Raw genomic sequence first — 20,699 nt, forward strand, 5'->3', positions numbered from 1 at the left:
GAAGTGGAAGTTCCTCCTAAGCCTGAGGTCTGGTGACTTCAAGATTGGTTGGCAATATAATTCTCAGAATTCCCAACCAACTTGTTTGAAAAATCTGGAAATTGTAATACCAACCCTCCCTGAGGCGCCAAGCAGGGGAAGGATGTCTAGCCCAATCCCTTGACCAATTTAGCTTGCCTGCCTGCCTGCCTGCCTTCTTCAATGGAGAACAAAGACCATTCAGTATCTGAATGACTAGACAACATTAAATAATGTAAACAAAAATCCTTCATGACACTCTAAAATGACCTGCAGCAAAACCATAATTCACCAAATCCTGCCTGGATTATTAGACTCATGCACATTTGTAAGTAGATTCTTACAGTGTTTGCACAGAGATTAAAAATGAACAGAATGGGGAAATATTGGTGTTGCTATGCAAACCAGTGTTTTACATTTGGAGTATATTTTTCAAAATTAAAAATTAAACTAGTTTGCCAAGGTAAATAGAATCAATCGTGGAATGAAGATAGGTAAGTTATCCATCATCTTACTGGCATTCTTTTGTGCTAATTACCTCCACTAGCTCCAGCCTCCTGTGAAGCAGCTCCTTCACATGATGCTGATGCACCTCGCATATCTTCCTCTTGACACTGGTTATGTGTAGCTGCAGCCTGCAGGTTCTGTCTCCTCTGCCATATCTCTTCTGAGTCATCACCATCTGGGAGCCCATCTTCAAACAACTGACCTTCCTCTTGAGTGCTTGGTAAGTGCACGGCAGGTAAAGAAGCCTGAGTGCACACAACATCCTGAGTTTCTGGAAGAGGCTCACTACTGGGAGCCTCTGCTGCACAAGCACCCTCTTCTTCCTCCTGAGAAGAAAAGGCTGGAGTCTCAGAAAAACGATTGCTTTCAAGGGAAGAGCAGCAAGTGTCAACAGAGGAGAGTTGGGTAGCTGTGCCTTCATTGCAAGAGCCATCAGCCCCTTCTATGTCACTTTCTCCCTCTGGCCTGGTGCTTGATTCACTAACGCTCTCAGTATGAGCAGCATCACTTTGCTCGGTCTCTGATGAAATCTGAGAAGGTTCTGATCCTTGATCAATAGATTCAGCTTCCCTGATTTCCCTTTTGCTTCCAGAAACTGACTCAGAAGTACCAGTATCCGCACCAGAGATGGGTTGTTCTGCCTCCTGAGGTACAGAAACGGTATTGCTTGCTAAATCTTCTAGACAATTATCCTGAGGAGTTTCAGTTTCTTGTCCTGCTATCTCCAATTCAGCAGGCCCATTGGACATCTCCTCCTGACAACAGGAAGATTGCAAAGGTATTTCTACATCGGGTGCTGTCACAATTTCTTCAGAGACTTGGCTTTGTGTTACTTGGCTTGAGGAGCCATTTAAGAAAACTGCTTCATCATTTCTAGTAGTACCATTTAGCATAATCAAACCACCACCATCATCATCCAATGATGACTGGAAACCCAAACTTTGATGGAATTCATGTTCCTCTTCATCAGAATCAATGTGAAGCATAGCATTAAGTCGTGTATCAGTAGGGAAGCTACTCCTCAATTTTGGGGATGCCCCGATACTCCGTTCATTACATGCAGATGTCCCAGATCTAGGAAGATTATTTTGTTCTATTGAATCTAGGTAATCATTCAAGGAGTCTTGTCGGCCCCTGGGAACTGAGGACCTTGACGTTGTAGAGGCTGAATCCTCTTGATCTGTTTCCGAAGTGGTACTAGTCCTAAAGGAATGCCGCAAGATGGCATGTCCAGATGATTCTTCAAGAATTGGGCCATTTGAACAAAGTGGATGTGTATCATGATGCCCTGCAGGTACATCCTCATCATCAGAAGGGCTTCCTAAGTCGCCATTGACAGAGTTTACTCCAAGAAGGGTTCCTACAGCTTCTGGTGAAGCATCTACAATGAAAAGACAAAGACTGATTAGTGAAACTGATCCATGTGTATTAATTGTGAACCTTAACTCTTTAATCGACAACCTCAGTGTAGCACTTTGTCAGAACAGACAGAATACATAGGATTTCTAAGCTCTAAGTCTTGAATGAAGAATTTAAAGAGGAAATAGCATAGAAGTTATACATGAAGTACGTTGGGTGAAATATAACATCATGTGAATAGATTTGTACTCCTATCTATGCTGATATTTATTCCTTTCTTTGCATCTACCACAAATCTTCAGACCATCCTCTAGAACCTGACACTATTTTTAACAGATTCTGAGGGCCCAAGTGGGTTGTATGAGATAGATGCAGCACTGGAGATAGTTCTGTGTACAGAACTATACTGATGACTTTCATTTAAAATTTCCCTAAATCTCCTTTTAGGAAATACTCTACAGTTATGCAACAAACACGATTTCAAGTGGAGCTCCATTCAATACATTCTGCTTCATCTCAGATTCCAATCCAAAATGAGACATGCCTCCCGTCAATTAATGTTGGAGAAACACATAATAGTAACTATGGAGATTCTCAGTCATCCAGGTCATGATTGTTCCAAAGATGCTTTTTCAAGAGGCAACTGGAATTTCTGGTTTTTCTTTGAAGGCGTTCTGCTTCTCATCCAAGAAGCTTCTTGGATGAGAAGTGAAATGTCTTCAAAGAAAAGCCAGAAACTCCAGTTGCCTCTTAAAAAAGCACCTTTAAAGTCACATAATAGTAACTTCTCTTTTTTCAACAGAATTGGATTTACTTATAGAAAAATTACAGGCTGCCAAATTTCACAGTAATAGACAACAAATTACAGTGATTAGAAAGCCCCTGAGAACTGCATTATGTCTGCTACAGTAGGGAGGCAGCAGTAGATATGGGAGAATGGTAAAGAGTATAGGAATGATCATCACAGCTCCAGGTAATCTGGTAGCTATAATTGATATTATATGACTTATAATATAAGTGTTTATATTGGGCTACCACACTAGTTGTATTCTCATACATAACAATTATATAATTAGCTGCATGCAGTACCAGCATATCCACATAAACATGGTTCCCCAAAAGACAACAGAGGCCATAAATAACAAATTATTTTAGTGTGATTAGGAAGCAAACTTGACCTACTTCTTTTTTTTCAATTCTAACATTTTAAGGAGAAGCAGGAGCAATACAATTGTTTTAAGATTCCTGCTTTGGTTTTGATCACTTTACAGGGACTCAACTTTCTAAGCTACAAAATCAATTTGCACATCCTTAAACAAATACAATTTTGAATGCAGACAGCAATTTCTAGTAGGTAAATAATAATTGAGAAAGGAAGAAGAAATTATAACAGAAGGTCTTGAATGTGCAACTTATGATCATATAAAGAATAATCCTTTGCAAATAAAACCATAAATTTCCTGAGACAAAATGGAATCCTCAAATTCTGAGCACATTTTCTACAACAGCACCTACTAAACAGCTCAAATATTACATATTAACTTGCTTTTTCATTTTAAAAAGGTTCATGATATAAAAACCAGTTGAATATCCTTTGAATGCATATAGATTAATTAAGAAAGACCAAATTCTTACCATAAAATGCATGATATTTAACAGAATAATTTAAGAGAGAGAGGGAGGGAGAGAGAGGGAGAGGGAGAGAGAGAGAGAGAGACGGGAGGATAGTAAGTTTACATCTATGAGACATTATAATCTTAATATTCTTTTTTATTAATTCATTGTAAATATCAGAAAACTGGGAGTATTAATTCTAATGGAAGGAATGTACAGAACTTATTAACAGTAATTGCTAAGGAAATTAAGAATGATTAAACAACAGAATGATTTTAATTAGGTAGACCAATTAGCAAGTACAAAAGTCTGTTAAAATACCTACCAGTGAAATACTATAAATAACTTTCAAAACAAGAAATGTTAATGAAAGATTATGAAACTAATTAAAAGAACTGAGATAAAATGACATCTCAAATAAGGATATACAGGGATTATAGAAAGAAGAACAAGAAGGATGTAACATACAGGTGGCAGCATTAACACCACAGAGGACCCATCCATTTCCTTAAGCCTCACAGGTTCAAACTTCTCCCAAATAACATGGCAAGATCTGAATCTCCCCAGCTAAGATGTAACTCTGAGTGAATCTCAGCAACTTTATCTAAAATGCTTAGATTCTTCACAGCAGCCATCCATCAGACTCAAGATCCCAGTTACTATAAAAAGAGTTGCTAGCTGGCAATCTACAGACTTCACAGTAGAAAAAATATGGGTTTTTTTCCCATCCATATCTCTATAATGTAGGCTCTTGTCTTTCTCCAGCAATGCTCTAGCATCTTTATTGTCACTTTATCCCTACAAGCTTCTTAGAAAATGCCATTGCCATATTCATTAAATTCCAAGGTTAAAAATCCAAATTAATCAAAAGTTCATCCTAACACCCTTTATGACTATTCAGTCATAAAACTCTTAACAACAAACATGTTGGCAATTACTTCAAAATCTTACCTTCATGAAGAGAAGATGTAATCTCTACCTTGAACTGAAGACATCCACTCACATGGTCTGCCGGTAGCCTTCTACCAAGGTTATAACTGAGAACCTGATCTCTGCAAAAGGGAATCGTGTATGAATATTTCTATTCTGCTTTCTGTAACTTTCAATATGTTTTAACTAGTCGAGGGAAATGGGGATATTTCCCATATGTGTCACATACCTCCATCACTCCATTTGCTGGATTTGGGAGGAAGGGAGCATACAAGGGAGCACTTGACGGCCGTGAAGGGAGCATACAAGGGAGCACTTGACAGCCGTGACCGGGAGGATTTTTTATCAGGTCCGCCTGATTCGCCAGTTGCGTCCCTTTCTGGATCGGGACTCGTTACGCACGGTCACTCATGCCCTCGTCACCTCCCGCCTGGACTATTGTAATGCTCTCTACATGGGGCTCCCCTTGAGGAGCACCCGGAGGCTCCAACTGGCGCAGAGTGCGGCCGCGCGGGTGGTAATGGGAGCGACATGGCGCTCCCATGTAACACCTCTCCTGCGTGAGCTGCACTGGCTCCTGGTGGTCTTCCGGGTGCGCTTCAAGGTTTTGGTTACCACCTTTAAAGCGCTCCATGGTTTAGGGCCTGGTTATTTACGGGACCGCCTACTACCACCAATAGCCTCCCACCGGCCAGTACGCTCTCATAGAGAGGGACTCCTCCGGGTGCCGTCAGCCAAACAGTGTCGACTGGCGGCCCCTAGGGGGAGAGCCTTCTCTGTGGGGGCACCTACCATCTGGAATGAGCTCCCCCCGGAGATACGGAGGATCCCGGATCTGCGTTCCTTCCGCCGTGCTGTGAAGACCTTTTTATTCCATCAAGCGGGCTTGGCCTGATCTCTTCCCTTTTTAAATATGTAAATTTTAATCTGTTTTTAAATTATTGGGGTATTTTAATTTGTCTGGGCCAAAAAGTTTAATTTGATTTTATCGGGTTTTTAAATTTTGTGTATTTATGTATTTTATTGTTGGCTGTTCACCGCCCTGAGTCCTTCAGGAGTAGGGCGGTATACAAATCAAATAAATAATAAAAATAAAAAATAAAAAAAAATACAAGAACACAAAGCTTATAGCGAAGAGAATACTATCTGACTAGGCCTATAATTTTATTTTTCAGTGTTAAAATTCCTGTATAAACAAAAAAGATACACTGATCCAACTGAGGATAATGTCAAGTAGACTAATATGCAACTCAGTAACAAGCATCAGGATTTCATGCAGTAATGGCTCCTCGGGAAAACAAAGATGATTTTCACCAAGTTCTTCTCAAATTCAAATAAAACTTCAGCTGAAGAGTTCCTAACCTCCCTTATTGTTTCTAGCCTCCATTTTCATGCCATAGAAAACATACAAAATGCTTCTTATGGAGGAGGAGAATGATGATGATATTGGATCCAGATCCATTATAGTCTCAGAGAAATCTGTTTTCCCACTATAGAAAACCCCATTAGGGCTGTGTTGCTGTACTGTACAGGAGGCTTTAGTGCCTACCAATAAAGCATGGCAAGACAGGGAACGTGGTTATATTAGCAATAATTCAACATGTTCTCTTTTTTTGTACTCAAAGTAAGAGACAAGAAAGGATCACTACAACCCTCTCTCTCACATAGACTCTCCCTCATGTGTGTACACTTGTACCTATATGTCTTCCTCTCTCCTTCCCTCAAGGAATTGTTGACTCCTAGCAACTGCCTAGACTTGTCCCTGCGTTTTCCCACTGCCTCCTTCCTAAGGCCTGAGAGAGTGTGACTACCCAAAGTCATCCAGCTGGCTTTGTGCCTAAGGCAGGCCTAGAACTCACAGTCCCCCAATTTCTAACCTGTACTTTAACCACCACACCAAACTGGCTCTCTTAAAAGTATAATGCTATGCTAAAAAAGTATAACATGCCCTTGAGTAAACCCAATAATTAGATGGGCATATCCATACAGTACCCTTGGTGTCAGTTATGGAAGTATTTTGCCTTCCTCTAGTTGTTATCCTGGTTTTTAGTTTCCTAATCCAGGTTGCTGTTAACAATGATTTCAAATCCTACTATTAATTAGGTCTGACGCTGGTTTAATGTTTGAGCAAAAACAGGCTTGACCTGAGGCTGATACCTGCTTATCATACTACACATGTATTTTGTAATATTTGATTGGGTTAGATACATAATTGGCAATAAAATCTTTGTTGAAAGATCAAGCACAAAATAAAGGAGAATGACAGATATAAAAAGATAAGACCGATCAAAATAATTTGATATTTGTATCTAGCACACACAATACATTCTTATGTGAAACAGATTTAACCATTGAAAATTTCATGAAGCATTAATTCTTATAACATAGAAAAGGAAAAATGCTTGCAACTACACGGAAAGAAGGAAGGAAGAAATATACATTTTTAAAAATAACTTTAAAAGAATAGGTTGTATAATTAAATGTTTCACCATCTTGTATAAACATCCCCTTGCCCACAGCAATAAAAAAGATATTTATCATTTCCTCATCTAAACATTACACATTTTATTTTAGATACAGAATTTTACATGCATATTTTTCTTGTCCATATGACCAACAGTAATACCGATATTTTATTTAATTCAATCTTAGTGAAAATCATAATATTTAACAAGATACCTAGCCATTTAACAATTCCTGATTCTGAAATTTTTCCACTTTCCCAACAAGGAATTCTCCCAAGGCATTTGAATTAGAGCTGCTTCTAAAGGTAACAACTCTATGATCAAGTCTAAAAACTGTGGGAGACAAACTAAGCCATTGCTACATTTTACTGGATGACTTAAGCTCTCAAATTCCATTAATATACCTTGCCTTGTATATCAGGGTAAAGATTAGTTTATATATTATTATATAAATAATAATACTTCTGATCAGGTTCCTGATTTTTCCAAAAGATGGCTTGTACTGTATTGCAATGAGCTTTTCAATGTACACTTTGAACAGAATGTGATTTGGGCTGTTTTTAGTGATATGCATACTCAATGTATACTGTATGTACAATATATTCAAAACGTGCAGTATATTCAAAGTGAAACACCCAGTACCTCACAGAGCAATTTCATGTGACCACAAGATGGCAGTCAAAATCTACAAACCAGACCAAACTCACTGATATCTGAGAAAGCATTTTATGGATATGTAAGAAACTCTTCCCATTAATCTCTTTTTTAAACATGAACCTAGTTAGGATCCAGTCAGGTCTTATTAATGAGTATTTCAAAATTAAAAATACTGTGCTTGAAGACGTCACCAGCATCAGCTTGCAGATCATAATAATATTCTAGCAAAGAGTACTAAGTAAAAAGACCTCAGAGGTAAACACTCCAGATCTTAACATCTTGTGAATGATTAAATAATATCCCAAAATTTTTCTAATTAATAATTATACTGTAGCATTCAGTAGTGTGCAAATTTATTAAAAACACATCTATTTGACTAGCACAGCACAATTTTGAATTTTAGTTTAGAATACAGTTGCTGAAGCAAAAAATATAACATGAAAAAAAGTCTGAAATTTTATTAACTTTACTTTTTAGGGCATCAGCATAGTATTTTCCTGCTAAAGCTGTGACCCAAGTTTAATGAAGAATCCTGAATGTTTTAGAAAACCACAGCATCTAACTGGCTCAGTGGAACACTCATTTTGTAGGCCAACATAGCTTAAGTAACCTGTTCTTTCTTTTCAAATCTGCAATGTATTTTTCTTACCTGCATCAACATCACTTGGGAAAAGCTGATAACTGTTTTCAAACTGAATTTGTCTTTCTCCATATATGCAACGTATTATATTGCTGAGAAAATCTGTGGAAAAGGAGCCATTTGTTTACAAGCTGGTTTGATTCTTAATAGTCATGCAAGAGCATGACAACACTGTGATGAAATAGAAACTTTGTAGAACTGAGGACAGGCAATATGTACACATGCCCGAAAGTCCTCAGGAGGATCTTGAAGGAATCTCGCCAAGCCTTTGAGTGGTTGAAGCTGTTTCACAATTTCAGAGAGGAGATCCACAGTGATATTTCACTTACTAAACAGCAAAGCACTTGTTAAATCACGGATGCACATCCACATGTATGTGTACAAGGCAGCGTGTGCCTAATTAGATGCCTACTGACAACCAAGTGAAGTGTTCCACAAACTTCAGAATGTTCTCAGTCAGGTTCTTAATTTTCTAGTAGAAAGATACAGATCTGAACTGTATGCTCATTGGACCTGTTCCCTGGGAATTTTCTTATGCCTAAATAAAAAGTGGTACAATATTACATAAATAACTGGTTAACATTCCTGTATAGTAAATCTACAGGATGCAATTCAGCAATTAATTAAGGCACATTAAATGTGTGCCCAAGTAAAACTGTGTGTGCCAAACGTGGTGAAGCAGCCATTCCACGTCTTATGGGAATTATATCAATCCCTCTAATGAATGCAGCTCATCCAAAAAGAGAAGCAAAAGCAGCACAAATGCAGAGCAACAACAATTCTGAAAAAAATCACAGTAGAATCCTAACCTAGAGAGGATCTCGGTGAGGTCCTTCCTATTTCAGTAGAACACTTAATAGGCAATCTATGGAGGTACTGAGTAGCCTAGATTTGCTTTGTGCTCCTTATGAACTGTATCTTTACTACTAATTGAAGTACTCTAAGTATTGCATTTTATGTTCTCTGTTACAAGCCCTCTTACTAATTAGTATGTCCCTTACCTAGAATTTTTATGTAGGTATTCTAACACTTTAGCTTTCAACGTATGATCATTCCCAATCTGACTTACTATGCAACTACATTACATTAGTTTTTCACCCTATTCAGCAACATATTTTCAAACAGATTCTTAATGTACATTAAACTTTTACATCAGCTATGTTTGATTAATGCCTTGCTCTACACAGTTGTTTTAAGAAGCAAATTAACTTTAGAAATATATTGAATTGTTGATTGGAAAAAAATAATTTAAAACTCACAATATATCTGTAGAGAGATTATATATACATTCTAACCTTACTGAATTTAATCTCATCTTTTCAATAATAAAATTATTTGAAATATTTGAAACCAGACAATAATGTTGTCAATAAATTTGCACACTACTGTACGAACCCGTGTCTTACAATTCAGCACATTTTAATTAAAGAAAACTTGTTAAAATGGTATATGAGTGACTGTGTTGAAAGAGTGAGACAATATAGAAGAATAAATTTAAGAATCGTAAATAAAATAAGTTGGCACCAAATATTTAAGTCTTTTAAAGGAAAATAATCTTCCCTTTCCTTCAGATAGGCTTAAATTGAACAAAGAAAATATATTAATTTACCCTATGGCATGTCTTTCCAGTAGTCTCTGCACAGGTATAGTGAGCTTTCCAAGAAAACGCTTGATGATAGGACGACTTTTGGCAAATTTATCTTTGATTTCAATTTCCAAGACATCAGTCAAAAGTGCTACAAAAGAATATTTCTGCAAACATAAAATACATGTGCATCTATATTTCATAAAACAAGTAATGATGATAAGTAAATCTACTATTTGTTCAGCAATATTTTAAAAGAATTATTCCTATACAAACATTATCAATTACCATAATCCAGATTTCCCAAATATCCATTGGCAACTGTTTGAGACTGTTGTTGAAACAGGAAAAATAGAAAACATTCAGCCACAAAGGCTTCACATAAACATGAATTTAGTGATGCCTTAGAAGAATACATCTTCATTAGAACATTCTATGTTTTATCACCAATCTTCCCTTGGTGACTGAAAGCTGTCAGATTCTGAGATTAAGAAATGGTACCAATCTAAAATATTCTTACAGCCATGTTTTATGACTAGGATTAGGCACTCTTGTTGGAATGCAGTGTTTCATTTTCTCCAAACATAACATTTTTCATAAAAAGTTTATGAAACAGTTCCAATTTTGTCTCATCAGTGCACAAAACATTGTTCCAATAGCCTGCTGGATCATCCAGGCAGTCTCTTATAAATTCAGACAGGTGGCAATGTGTTTTCTGGAAAACAGTGGTTTTTTTGCTCAATATCCTCCTACAAATACCTCTTTTGTTCAATGTTTTGCATATATTAGATTCTTGAACACTGGCATCAGGTAATGTAAGAATACCCTGTAGATCTTTTGCCATTATTCTGGAGTTCTTTGCAACCTCCTATATGATGCAACTTGCTTTTGCAATGATTTTTGTTTGATAAATAAGTTTGGGGAAAGTAACAATGATGCTGCATTTTCTCTATTTGTAGATTATATCTCTATTTTGAATTTACAAAAGCCAAAGTTTTTGGCAATAGATTTATAGTGCATTTCAACCTAAGAAACCACTTTTTCTGAGGTCTACAGTGTCACAGAGAGCCAATTCCATGGGGTCACTCAACAGGTGTATATGTGGAGAGAAGATTAGCAAGGAATGGCCTCTCAAACTCTCACCGGATTGTTTTCTGACTGAATGAAACATCTCAATTTTGGGGGGTGTTACTTGGAACCTTGACACTTAGATATTAAGAGGTTCACATATTTTCACCAAAAAAGATGGTGAATTTGTTGCCTCAATATATTCAATAAAAACATTAGGACTTAATAAACTCTGATCATATTGTAAATGTACTGCAGGATTACAGACAGCTCTAAAGGGTTCACAAACTTTCTCTTTTCACTTTATGTCCATGTAAATATCATCTAAAATGGCACTCTGTTTCTTACCTAACGTGAACCAATAGCTATAAGCAAGAACATAATTTTGGTGCCCAAGTAATCGTACCACAGCTTTAAGTTTTCTTCAAAACCATTTATTACCTCTCTATGCCAAATAGGATTAGTTGTATTACTGATGATATTGGACCGCCTTTCCTGCCCATGGTGTGCAAATGTAGGAAATGTTTTCTTTTTCCCAGGCTGAATGGACATCTTTAGGTAAGGGTCAGGATTGAAGAACATCCCTTTTTTAAGTCCAATGGCCCGAATATCTTTGAAAGAAAAGGGAAAAAAAAAAAGAACAGAGAACAATAATAATAATAATATAAGAAATATAGGTAGTCCTCAACTTACGACCACAATTGAGCTCAAAATTTCTGTTGTTAAGTGAGACATTTGTTAAGTGAATTTTGCCCCATTTTATGACCTTTCTTGCACAGTTGTTAAGGGAATCACTGTAGTTGTCAAATTAGTGTAACGGCTTCTCCGTTGATTTTGCTTGTCAGAAGGTCATAAAAGGGGATCTCATGAATCCAGGACACTGAAACTGTCATAAATATGAGTCAGTCGCCAAGTGTTTAAATTTTGATCACGTGATCATGGAGATGTTGTAACCATCATAAGTGTGAAATACGGTCAGTACAGTTGTAACTTTAAACGGTCATGAAATGAACTGTGGTAGGTCGAGGACCACCAGTACATCAAGCATACTTGCTAAAAATTATTTTTCCAATCTATCATTAAATGTTCCAACAACATAACACTTTGCTTTTATATAGATTTACTGGTCACACTAGCATGGAATTGTGAAAGCTGAACACATAGCTGAAGGATATCATGTTGAGTAATGCTGCTACAGAAAATTCACTGCTCGTGTTAAATTTGTTTATCCCGGTGAGGTGGTGAATACAAAATCAGACTTTCTCATGGTTATACTACTGTTTGAACATATATGTCAAAGCCATTCATAATGATGAACTAGCACTATGACATCCTAGTTCAAAAAAAGCCCCAAAGTGAGCTGTACCCATTAGTAATTTGTATTGATGCATCATTTTCCACAATGGGGAAGAAGCTAACCTTGCAGAAGAATAAGGACAGCTATCAGTCAAAGATAAACTTAGTGTTCAAATATTTTTTTTAAAAATGGAATCATCGTGCAGGGGGAAGGGAAAGAGTTGCCATACACATCTAAATAATAACCATAGATTAATAGGTTGTAGAAGTTAATAAAAGAAAACTAGGGACAAGCATTACTAAATTATTGCTCAAGGATGAAAAATCTTGCTGCAGATTAAAGGAGGAAAGGAAAGCCATTTTGACCACCCAAAATTACAAGAGAGAGATTTTAGCACTAATAAATTGAATCCATAAACCCAAAGCAGTCTGTGGAGGGTTGTGAGATCCTCAGCTCTGCTCATAGCGGGCACTGGAAAGATGCCCACTATGGCTTTTCAAAGGCATCTCCTTTGCTCTCCTTCCCAGCTGTTACTACTACTTGCATCTATAATTGTTACTTGAACTAAAACACCTGGCTATGTATTTGGGCTATGTAATTCTCATTTTTTCAGCAGTTGTTCTTTTATATTTCTTGTCATCCACCATTTTTTTCACTTCATCATTTGACCAAGGGTCTCTCTTCATAATCCTTATAAGCATATCACTCACAGGCTTCTGTGGCAATTCCTTCCAAGCATCTTCTCCATCCTCTTTTCCTCTTGCTTTCTATTCACTCTGTTGACCTTCTAATACTTGTTCATACAGGATTTGGGTTTTCTTCCTGCAGTCGTTCTATTTTCATTCCAGTTTCTTTTATTTCTTTCCTTTTTTCATCTATCTTTAATGTTCTAATCTCCTGACTCGAACAATCTGGATCCAATCTATTATTTTCACCGGATATTCCTCTTAAATTTCACTCAAATTTCCACTTAAAATTGAACCATCAAATTTATTTGATTTTTATTCACTCCACAGAATTCCCTGTAAAAATTCATAATGCTCTGATTTAAAGGGACCAAAAAAATAAGCAAAACTTACCTGAGAGTCTAAAACTAATTAATTTTCGGGAGTGCTGACCTGTAGAAGCACCATCAGTGCCTTCTGCCCCCATCTAAAAAGCAGAGAATATTTTATGTTGTATTTTGCAGTTCAAAATATAAGAAAAATCTGGAAAAAAAACCCTTCTAAATATAAAACAAAGTGATTCATCTATTAAATGCTTAAAATACTATCTATATAGGAATCAGTTAATGTAAATGCACAATAAATAGGTGAACAAAATATCCTTTGTTATAACAGAATTACTAATGAGAAAACAGGTGGCTTTTGTCAAATATCAGTGTATGTCTTTTTAGTTATTGTTCTGGTCCAGCAGGGGATGAACAGTTTGAGAGAGAAAAATTAGTGACTCACAGCAAACTCAATTGAGCATAGAATCAAAATAGGATTATGAAAAATATGAGGAAATTATTACAATGGATGAATAAAATCCAAGATGTGCTAAATCTGAAATGTAAAAAATAAAAATGTATTAAAATTAAAAGGATCACAGCAGCTAAGCATATTCAATGGTTTCTATAGATTATAGAATTTTGACCATCAAACTGAAAACAGAACAGAAAAAAACTTGACTTGGGAATTGTGATTTGGCCTTCTTGCTGGTTCAGCTCTGAACAGCAATATATCTCATTCCAAATTCCACCCATTGTTTATATTCTTGGCATACTGATATCCAGAGATTAACTATTATATAAATAAGCCTGTTATATTTAACCTCAAGAGCCGGGTTAGAAAGAGCAGACAATTGAGGAAGTAACTGCTAAAAAGACAATTGTAAGGATCTGCCTCAGTGGATCTAAATGTCTAATAGGAACAGAAGAGACATAAATACACCACTTATTCTGGTAAGTTTTATTTTTTCCAAATAGCTGTTGTATACAAATAAATACATTGTTGTTCTTACTGGTTACTGATAAATTTGCAGAGAAGATGGTGAATCTTTTTATCTACAGAATTATGCATACTCATATATAGGTTATGTTAGTATTGCCATCAATTTTAAGAGTCATATTTATATTATATCAGAAATTGAAACATCATTTTCTTTACTTATCAGATATCTATCTCAGCTTGCTCAAGGAGCTGAATATGATTTAGGCAAGGATAGTTCTTAATGAAGAAGTGAAAATAACCTGAATAATAATGAGTAGCCCATCTTAATTATTACACCACATGCTATTATGCTATTGTTTATTTTAAAGGTGCACAATTATTTTCTGGCCAATAGCAGCACTTTTTAAATCAACTTTTTCAATGATCAGGCTTTGCCAGGGACAGCAGTGACATCACCAGAATAAAGAGGACTGGAATCTTGAGTTTCAGGTTTGGCAGAGGCATGATTCATTCATTTTACCTACCATATTTTTCGCTCCATAAGACGCACTTTTTTTTCCCCCAAAAGTGGGTGGAAATGTCTATGCGTCTTATGGAACAAATATGGATGACAGGCAGCAGTGGCAAACAACGGCAGCAATCCCCGCCGCCTGGAACAGCTGATCAGCGGTATTCCGGGAGGCCGATTCAACTGCTAATCAGCTGCTCAGAGGCGAAGGCTCCAGCATTCCCCAGCAGAGGCAGCAGACACAGAGGAGGCAGGCTCTTTGCTGTTTGCTGCAAAGACGCTAGCCAGATGAATACCGCATGGACACTAGGAGGCAGAGGCAGATTTTTTTTTCTTGTTTTCCTCCTCTAAACCTAGTGTGTCTTATGGTCAGGAGCATCTTATGGAGCGAAAAATACGGTATTTTGTCATGAATAGCAAATTAAACCACTCTTATTTATGTTTGCCACCAAATACTGGCTAAACGGCTTCTGAGACTAATAGATTTTTTTTTCTTATCAATCTTTTCAAAGAGAAAAAGATTCATTTTAATATTTTCTTTGTCTAAACTGAATGTAGAAAATAGTTTCCTTAACCTGATGCCTCCAAATAGTATGAGTAGCCTACTGCAACGCATAGAGAAGCCAGTTACACTTCTAAAACTCATGGTGTAATTAACCAAAATTGAACACAATTGCAGTTGGGCTTCATCTGCATTTTGTCTTCTACAACAAACTGTAATTAAATATGCACAGCATGTTTGTTTCAATTAATTATACAGAATAAGGAATACATGCAATCATTAAAATATCTTGCTTATTCAGTAAGGAACTTTGAGGAAATTTTTGGTTCTTCATTACTAAGGTTGGCTACTGCCTGGACTAGACCCTGCAGTTTTCTTCACAAGGTTTTTCAGAAGCATTTCCTGCTTCCCAGGACTAAGATGTAGAATGACTGGCCCCAGGTCACCCAGCTGGCTTTGTGCCTAAAGCAGGATTAGATTTCACAGCTTCTTAACCCAGTACCTTTAACCATTGTGTTAAACTGACTCTCACCTACTCATGTATAAGCCTTTTTTTAAAAAAGGAATTGGATCAACAACACTTGATGTAATACTAATATCTCTTAGATATGCCAGATTCTGCTAGGCAGAATCTGAGATGAGGTTGCTAGCCCGCTCTCGCCTATGAATCAAATGTATATATTTTTAATGAATATACATTTAGCCCAGTGGTGGGTTCCAACCGATGTTACCACCGGTTCTCTTCTCATATATGCTTTGCGCGCGAAGAGAACCGGTGAGCTCCGCGCAAGCACATTAGGTTTCTGCCCAGCTGAGGTGCAGCAATCCACTCTGCCGCGCCTATCAGCTGGGCTAAAAAAAATGAGAAATAAAGGTAGGAATAACGCAGGGGCGGGCAGGAGGGCCCAGTCAAAGAGAACCGGTTTGGTGACATCACATCATCACCACTACCGGCTCGCCCGAACCAGGCTGAACCGGGAGCAACCCACCACTGATTTAGCCAAACAAAGATGTGGGGCATTTTTTTTTTACTCAGGCCAGGTGCATGCATAAATACAGCTTTGCTAGCTTTGCTTAAAGTTTTGCTAACACAGCCTTCTTCAAGCTGAGTTTAATCAGATTTATTGCATCAGAAAATCTACAGCCCTGGTCACTAATGTTCAAGGTGTACAACAGATACAGCAAATCCCTCAGGGTGACAGCAACTTGGGAAAGGCTATTCTGAGTGTACTGTTTCCACACCAAGTTTTTTTTTGAGTGACTTAACATTTCCTGCTTCCGAGGGTTGAGAGAGAGTGACTGGCACAAGCTGGCATTGTGCCCAAAGCAGGACTACAACTCAGGGTCTTACGAGAAATTGTAATGATTTCTCACCTGCTGCCATAGCCACTACATCAAATTGGTTCTTATTTCATGAATAAAAATGAATTGGGCAAGGAGAGGGAAATAAGGAGAAGGAGAATATTTTATTGTGATCTGCTCAGCCTAAGGTGACCAACTTTGTTTTGGCTCCAGAGTTAAAGGGATTTAGTTCTGATTAGCGCTTAGATGGGACAGCGTACAAGAGTATTCAGGGCTCATTCCAGATCCTCAGCTAAATTAAATTCTATTCAGGGGCACATTTGCTTTTACTCAGCCAAAAAAAAGCAGGCTAGTGAAGGTTAAGGAGGCATAATTATGACATTTGATAGTCTCTATAGGACAACAGAGATGGTATCTGATAAACCATGTCCAGATTTTGGGAAGCTGTTAAGTAAACCCAAACAATCTTATCTGACAAAACAAAATGATAAAATTCAAGATACATTAAAATCAAACATTTTAAGAATAAATTAAATGTAACCTTTAGGGGCAAAATATCACTCATAACCTCTTTATGTTGATATCCTCATTAAATCTGATAATTCATTGGAAAATACTATTTGTCAACCTAAATTAACAGATTTAATGTTAGCGTTAAATAGATTGACCCACTGTAAGCAATATATATACTTACCATCACAGCAGGGTTTTTCACAGTGATACATGGAGTTGTTGCACGCTGGGCTCCGCTTATACCATGGTAGTATTTAAAGCAGATTTTTATTTCAGCTAAAAGGAAAAAAAAAATGAAGGGAAAGAAGTATAAGAATTCATGCACAATTCATAGTGAGTGAAGAGAATCAATGGAACAGCTGCTTTGATAGCAACAGAAGCCACAATTCATTGAGACCATATTACTTAAATTGTAGCTATTTGATTAAATAATGAGATCATTAATCTAATAATTGTTTCTCCAAAAGAGATGCCCTTGAAACCTTTGGCAGCAACATATGTATTATTAAGCTGTTGAAACTATACAGATGCCAAAATTAAAATTAAGCAGCCCAATTAAGGAAAGGATTTTAGCTTTTTCCTCCTTTCCTTTCCACATCTATTTCCCCCCCAAGTTTGTTTTTTTAAGCAACTGCAATAACCTGAACCTGTCATTTTTCCTGGACCCCACAATCCATAATAGCATCTGTTTCACTGTAATACATGATCTCTTTTTGAGCCAGTTAAGTCAGAAGTCAATCAGTCACAAGTTGGAAGGCCATTCCTAACAAATAAAAATGACAGCCCAGCCATTTTTAAATATGATACTTGCCACTCAAAATGACAAAGGAAAGTTGGTAGGTTGATAGTAAGAATCCTGAGGTGCCACAGAGTAGCAGGAATATTTCCACCCATTCACTTCTTGCTGAATTAGAGGGAGTGGTGAGTAGCCTAGAGATGGAGTTCCAGCCTCACAATCAGGAGACTGTGAGTTTGATCCAGTGGTGAGTTCCTCCTGGTTTGGTCCGGTTCAGCCGAGCAGGTAGCGGTGACGATATGACATCACCGAACCGGTTCTCCCCCCCGCCCTCCCACCCCCCCCACCCACGTTATTCTTACCTTTTATTTGGTCCCACCCCCAATCTATTGCTGCCTCCTGAGTCCCAGCTGATGACTAGAGGGAAAAAAACTGTTTAAACTCTTGCCGCGGGGCTTCAAAGGGCCATCCTACAGCTGATCAGTGTTAAAAGCAAACAAATAAGTCGGGTCGTAAGTGCGAGGACTTGGTCGTAAGTGCGAGAAATGACTCTGACCAGCTAGCCACGCCCACCTAGTCACATGACATCCAAGCCACACCCACAAAATAAGCCACGCCCACAGAACCGGTAGTAAAAAAAATTAGAACCCACCCCTGGTTTGAGCCTAGGTAGTGGCAAATATTTCTCTTTCTGGGCACAATGAGTAAATATCTACTGTGAACTCTGCATTGGTGACAGGAAGGGCATTTGGCCAGTAAACATTCAGCTCCATTCAGTTGCCCCAACTCCACCCTGATGCAAGGGATTACCAGTATTAAAATACTTCCTGCTGAATTGGAAGTTTGTAATAGACATTTTTTGCGTGAGGAACCATAATACACTTTCAAAAGTCCAGATGTGCTCACTAATCCAAGATTACGTTCTAGATTAAGTAATTATCAGCTGCAATATCTGATCAGTTATTGAGAGTTGTGTGGCAATTTTAATCTATAATTAGTATTATGCTTGCTGTTATGCTTGTTACTTAAAATATACATTTTAGTACCCAAAATTATAACTTGAGAATCAAGAATCTATCCAGAATATATTTTTAGCACTTCACTTTTTCTTCCACACTTCCTACACGAATTGCAAATTTCACCCCAACTGCTATAACGGATGGACAGTTACAGTTCCAACTACACTTGAATGGTACAAAGAGAACACAAGGCAGAGAATGGGAACAGGGCAGAACATCAAGCAGGCAGGAAGAGTTTTATTAACATTACACAAGCATCAAAATGTTCTCTTTGACTCAACTCATACAAATTCTCCCTGTGGAAACAGTAATATAAATGATGAACTGCTATAATTACATATCTATGACTTAGTACAAGAGATAGAGGCATTCAACTTTATGGCCAGTTCTGTTCTGACCTAGGCTCCCTGGGAAAGCTTAAATCACATGCTTAGTCCCAAAAAAACCTCTTTTATTTAAACGGCTGTGAATTATGGTCATTCACAGCCCATAATAATTCACAAACATTCTGTGAAGAGTCCAACAAATGTCTGCCACAGTCTTTCAAGGTAATGCTGATAAGCACCCACCTTTATCTCCCCTGAAACGCTGCCAGAGACCTAATTGTCAATTAGTTAGTTAGTTTTGCAAGGCCAAACTGAGCACAGAGTCAAACGGAGCTTCTCAGAGTTTGAACTGACCAGAATGAATAAACTGCTTCCTGCAAAGGCTCACGTCCATTTGCTCCTCTCTTATGACTTATGGGAGGGGCCAATCATCTCCAAGACTTACTCCCGAGTCGCCCCTTTTGTCTTAACTGTTCTTGCCTCCTGGCAGCTCTGCGCATGCACACACTGGGAACAGGCTCCCCTTGTTCTTCTGCCTAGCTGATGTCAGATTCCAGAGGCTCCGGATGCAGCACATAACTCCCAGATGGCCCTGGCCTCCTCTCTGACTCCAACACAGAGCCCTCGTCCAAGCCGTCCCCAGTCTCCAGGACTGATCCACGTTCCTCCCCAACTGCCTCACTGTCCGAATCTGCTGCCAGCTCTGCTGGCTCTTGGCGGGCCACAACAAGTTCCTACAAGCTTTACTACTATTTCTTTCCTTACAACAATTAATTCTGTCAACTGATTTTCCTCAGGGGGAAGACAAAATCTTGCCATTTTTATTAACTCAATTTTAATGAATCACAACAAAGGATATGCAGAAAATGAAAACTGTACTTAAGCATCTAGCTAAAATATTAATTCACAGTTGCAGTACAAGAAAAAATAAAGTTGTTTTCCTTTCTAAGGCATGAGATGTTATTATGCCTCAACTTTTACATAAGATCATATAATCAGAAGAATACAAAATTAAAAAGTCTCGTTTTAAAGTCAACTTTGTATATACTTCCTTAGTTGAAACCAACGGTGCTTTGAAAACTTTTAAACAAAAAATGTTAATTACATCAACCTCAAAGTAAAAATATACGGTCATTTTCGTCATCCCAACTGTTACCAGACTAAGATAAAATGTAAAAGGAGAAATAAATAATAATGTGCTATCAGTTATTTATAAGTAAGGTTCTTCAATAATCACTTAGAAGCCCTGCTCCAGCAGTAATATATGGTACACTCCTAAGGTGCAGTTCCTGCTATGTCCCTTCCATTTTTGATGACCAGCATAGAAGCATTAAACCAAACCTAATTTATGGCACAAACATGGAGGAGGAAGAATGGATTGTGTGGATATTCTGACAATGATTAGTAGTATGCATTTTTTCACTGGGCTCTGTAGGAAATTATTCTCCTCACAGGAGAGGAGCTATTGTGACTAGCCCACTTTCTCATATTAGACTTCTTTCCATTAAATCAAAAACACAGGAGAAAGTCTATAATTAGGTTCCATATCTGAAAACTAACTTATTTGTTGGGGTTCTTATATAATCATCCTTTAAATAATAAACTTTGTTAACGTAAGGTCAGAGGGAATTATTCCTTTGCTGTTCTTCTCTGGTCTTGATTGTTGCTCGGGAGTTTTGATGGACTTTATCTCGGATCAGATATCTGAGTAAGAGATGA

The 20,699-nt window shown here is 37.6% G+C and overlaps 1 protein-coding gene across 2 annotated transcripts in view; it reads right to left on the minus strand.

Annotated features, from left to right (window-relative positions):
- HECW2 (HECT, C2 and WW domain containing E3 ubiquitin protein ligase 2) overlaps nucleotides 1–20,699 on the minus strand; it is a 164,018-nt gene that overhangs the window by 60,530 nt on the left and 82,789 nt on the right. For both annotated transcript variants that reach the window (XM_034429840.3, XM_087882131.1), the window contains 6 exons: nucleotides 17,081–17,175; nucleotides 13,220–13,292; nucleotides 11,285–11,454; nucleotides 9,800–9,942; nucleotides 4,450–4,550; nucleotides 557–1,906 (listed from right to left, as the gene is read on the minus strand). In XM_034429840.3, the coding sequence (XP_034285731.2) occupies nucleotides 557–1,906; nucleotides 4,450–4,550; nucleotides 9,800–9,942; nucleotides 11,285–11,454; nucleotides 13,220–13,292; nucleotides 17,081–17,175 (1,932 nt within the window). The remainder of the gene's footprint in view (nucleotides 1–556; nucleotides 1,907–4,449; nucleotides 4,551–9,799; nucleotides 9,943–11,284; nucleotides 11,455–13,219; nucleotides 13,293–17,080; nucleotides 17,176–20,699) is intronic.

Source organism: Pantherophis guttatus, chromosome 1 (genome assembly GCF_059756535.1).
Source record: "Pantherophis guttatus breed Tessera chromosome 1, ASM5975653v1, whole genome shotgun sequence".
Taxonomy (NCBI): domain Eukaryota; kingdom Metazoa; phylum Chordata; class Lepidosauria; order Squamata; family Colubridae; genus Pantherophis; species Pantherophis guttatus.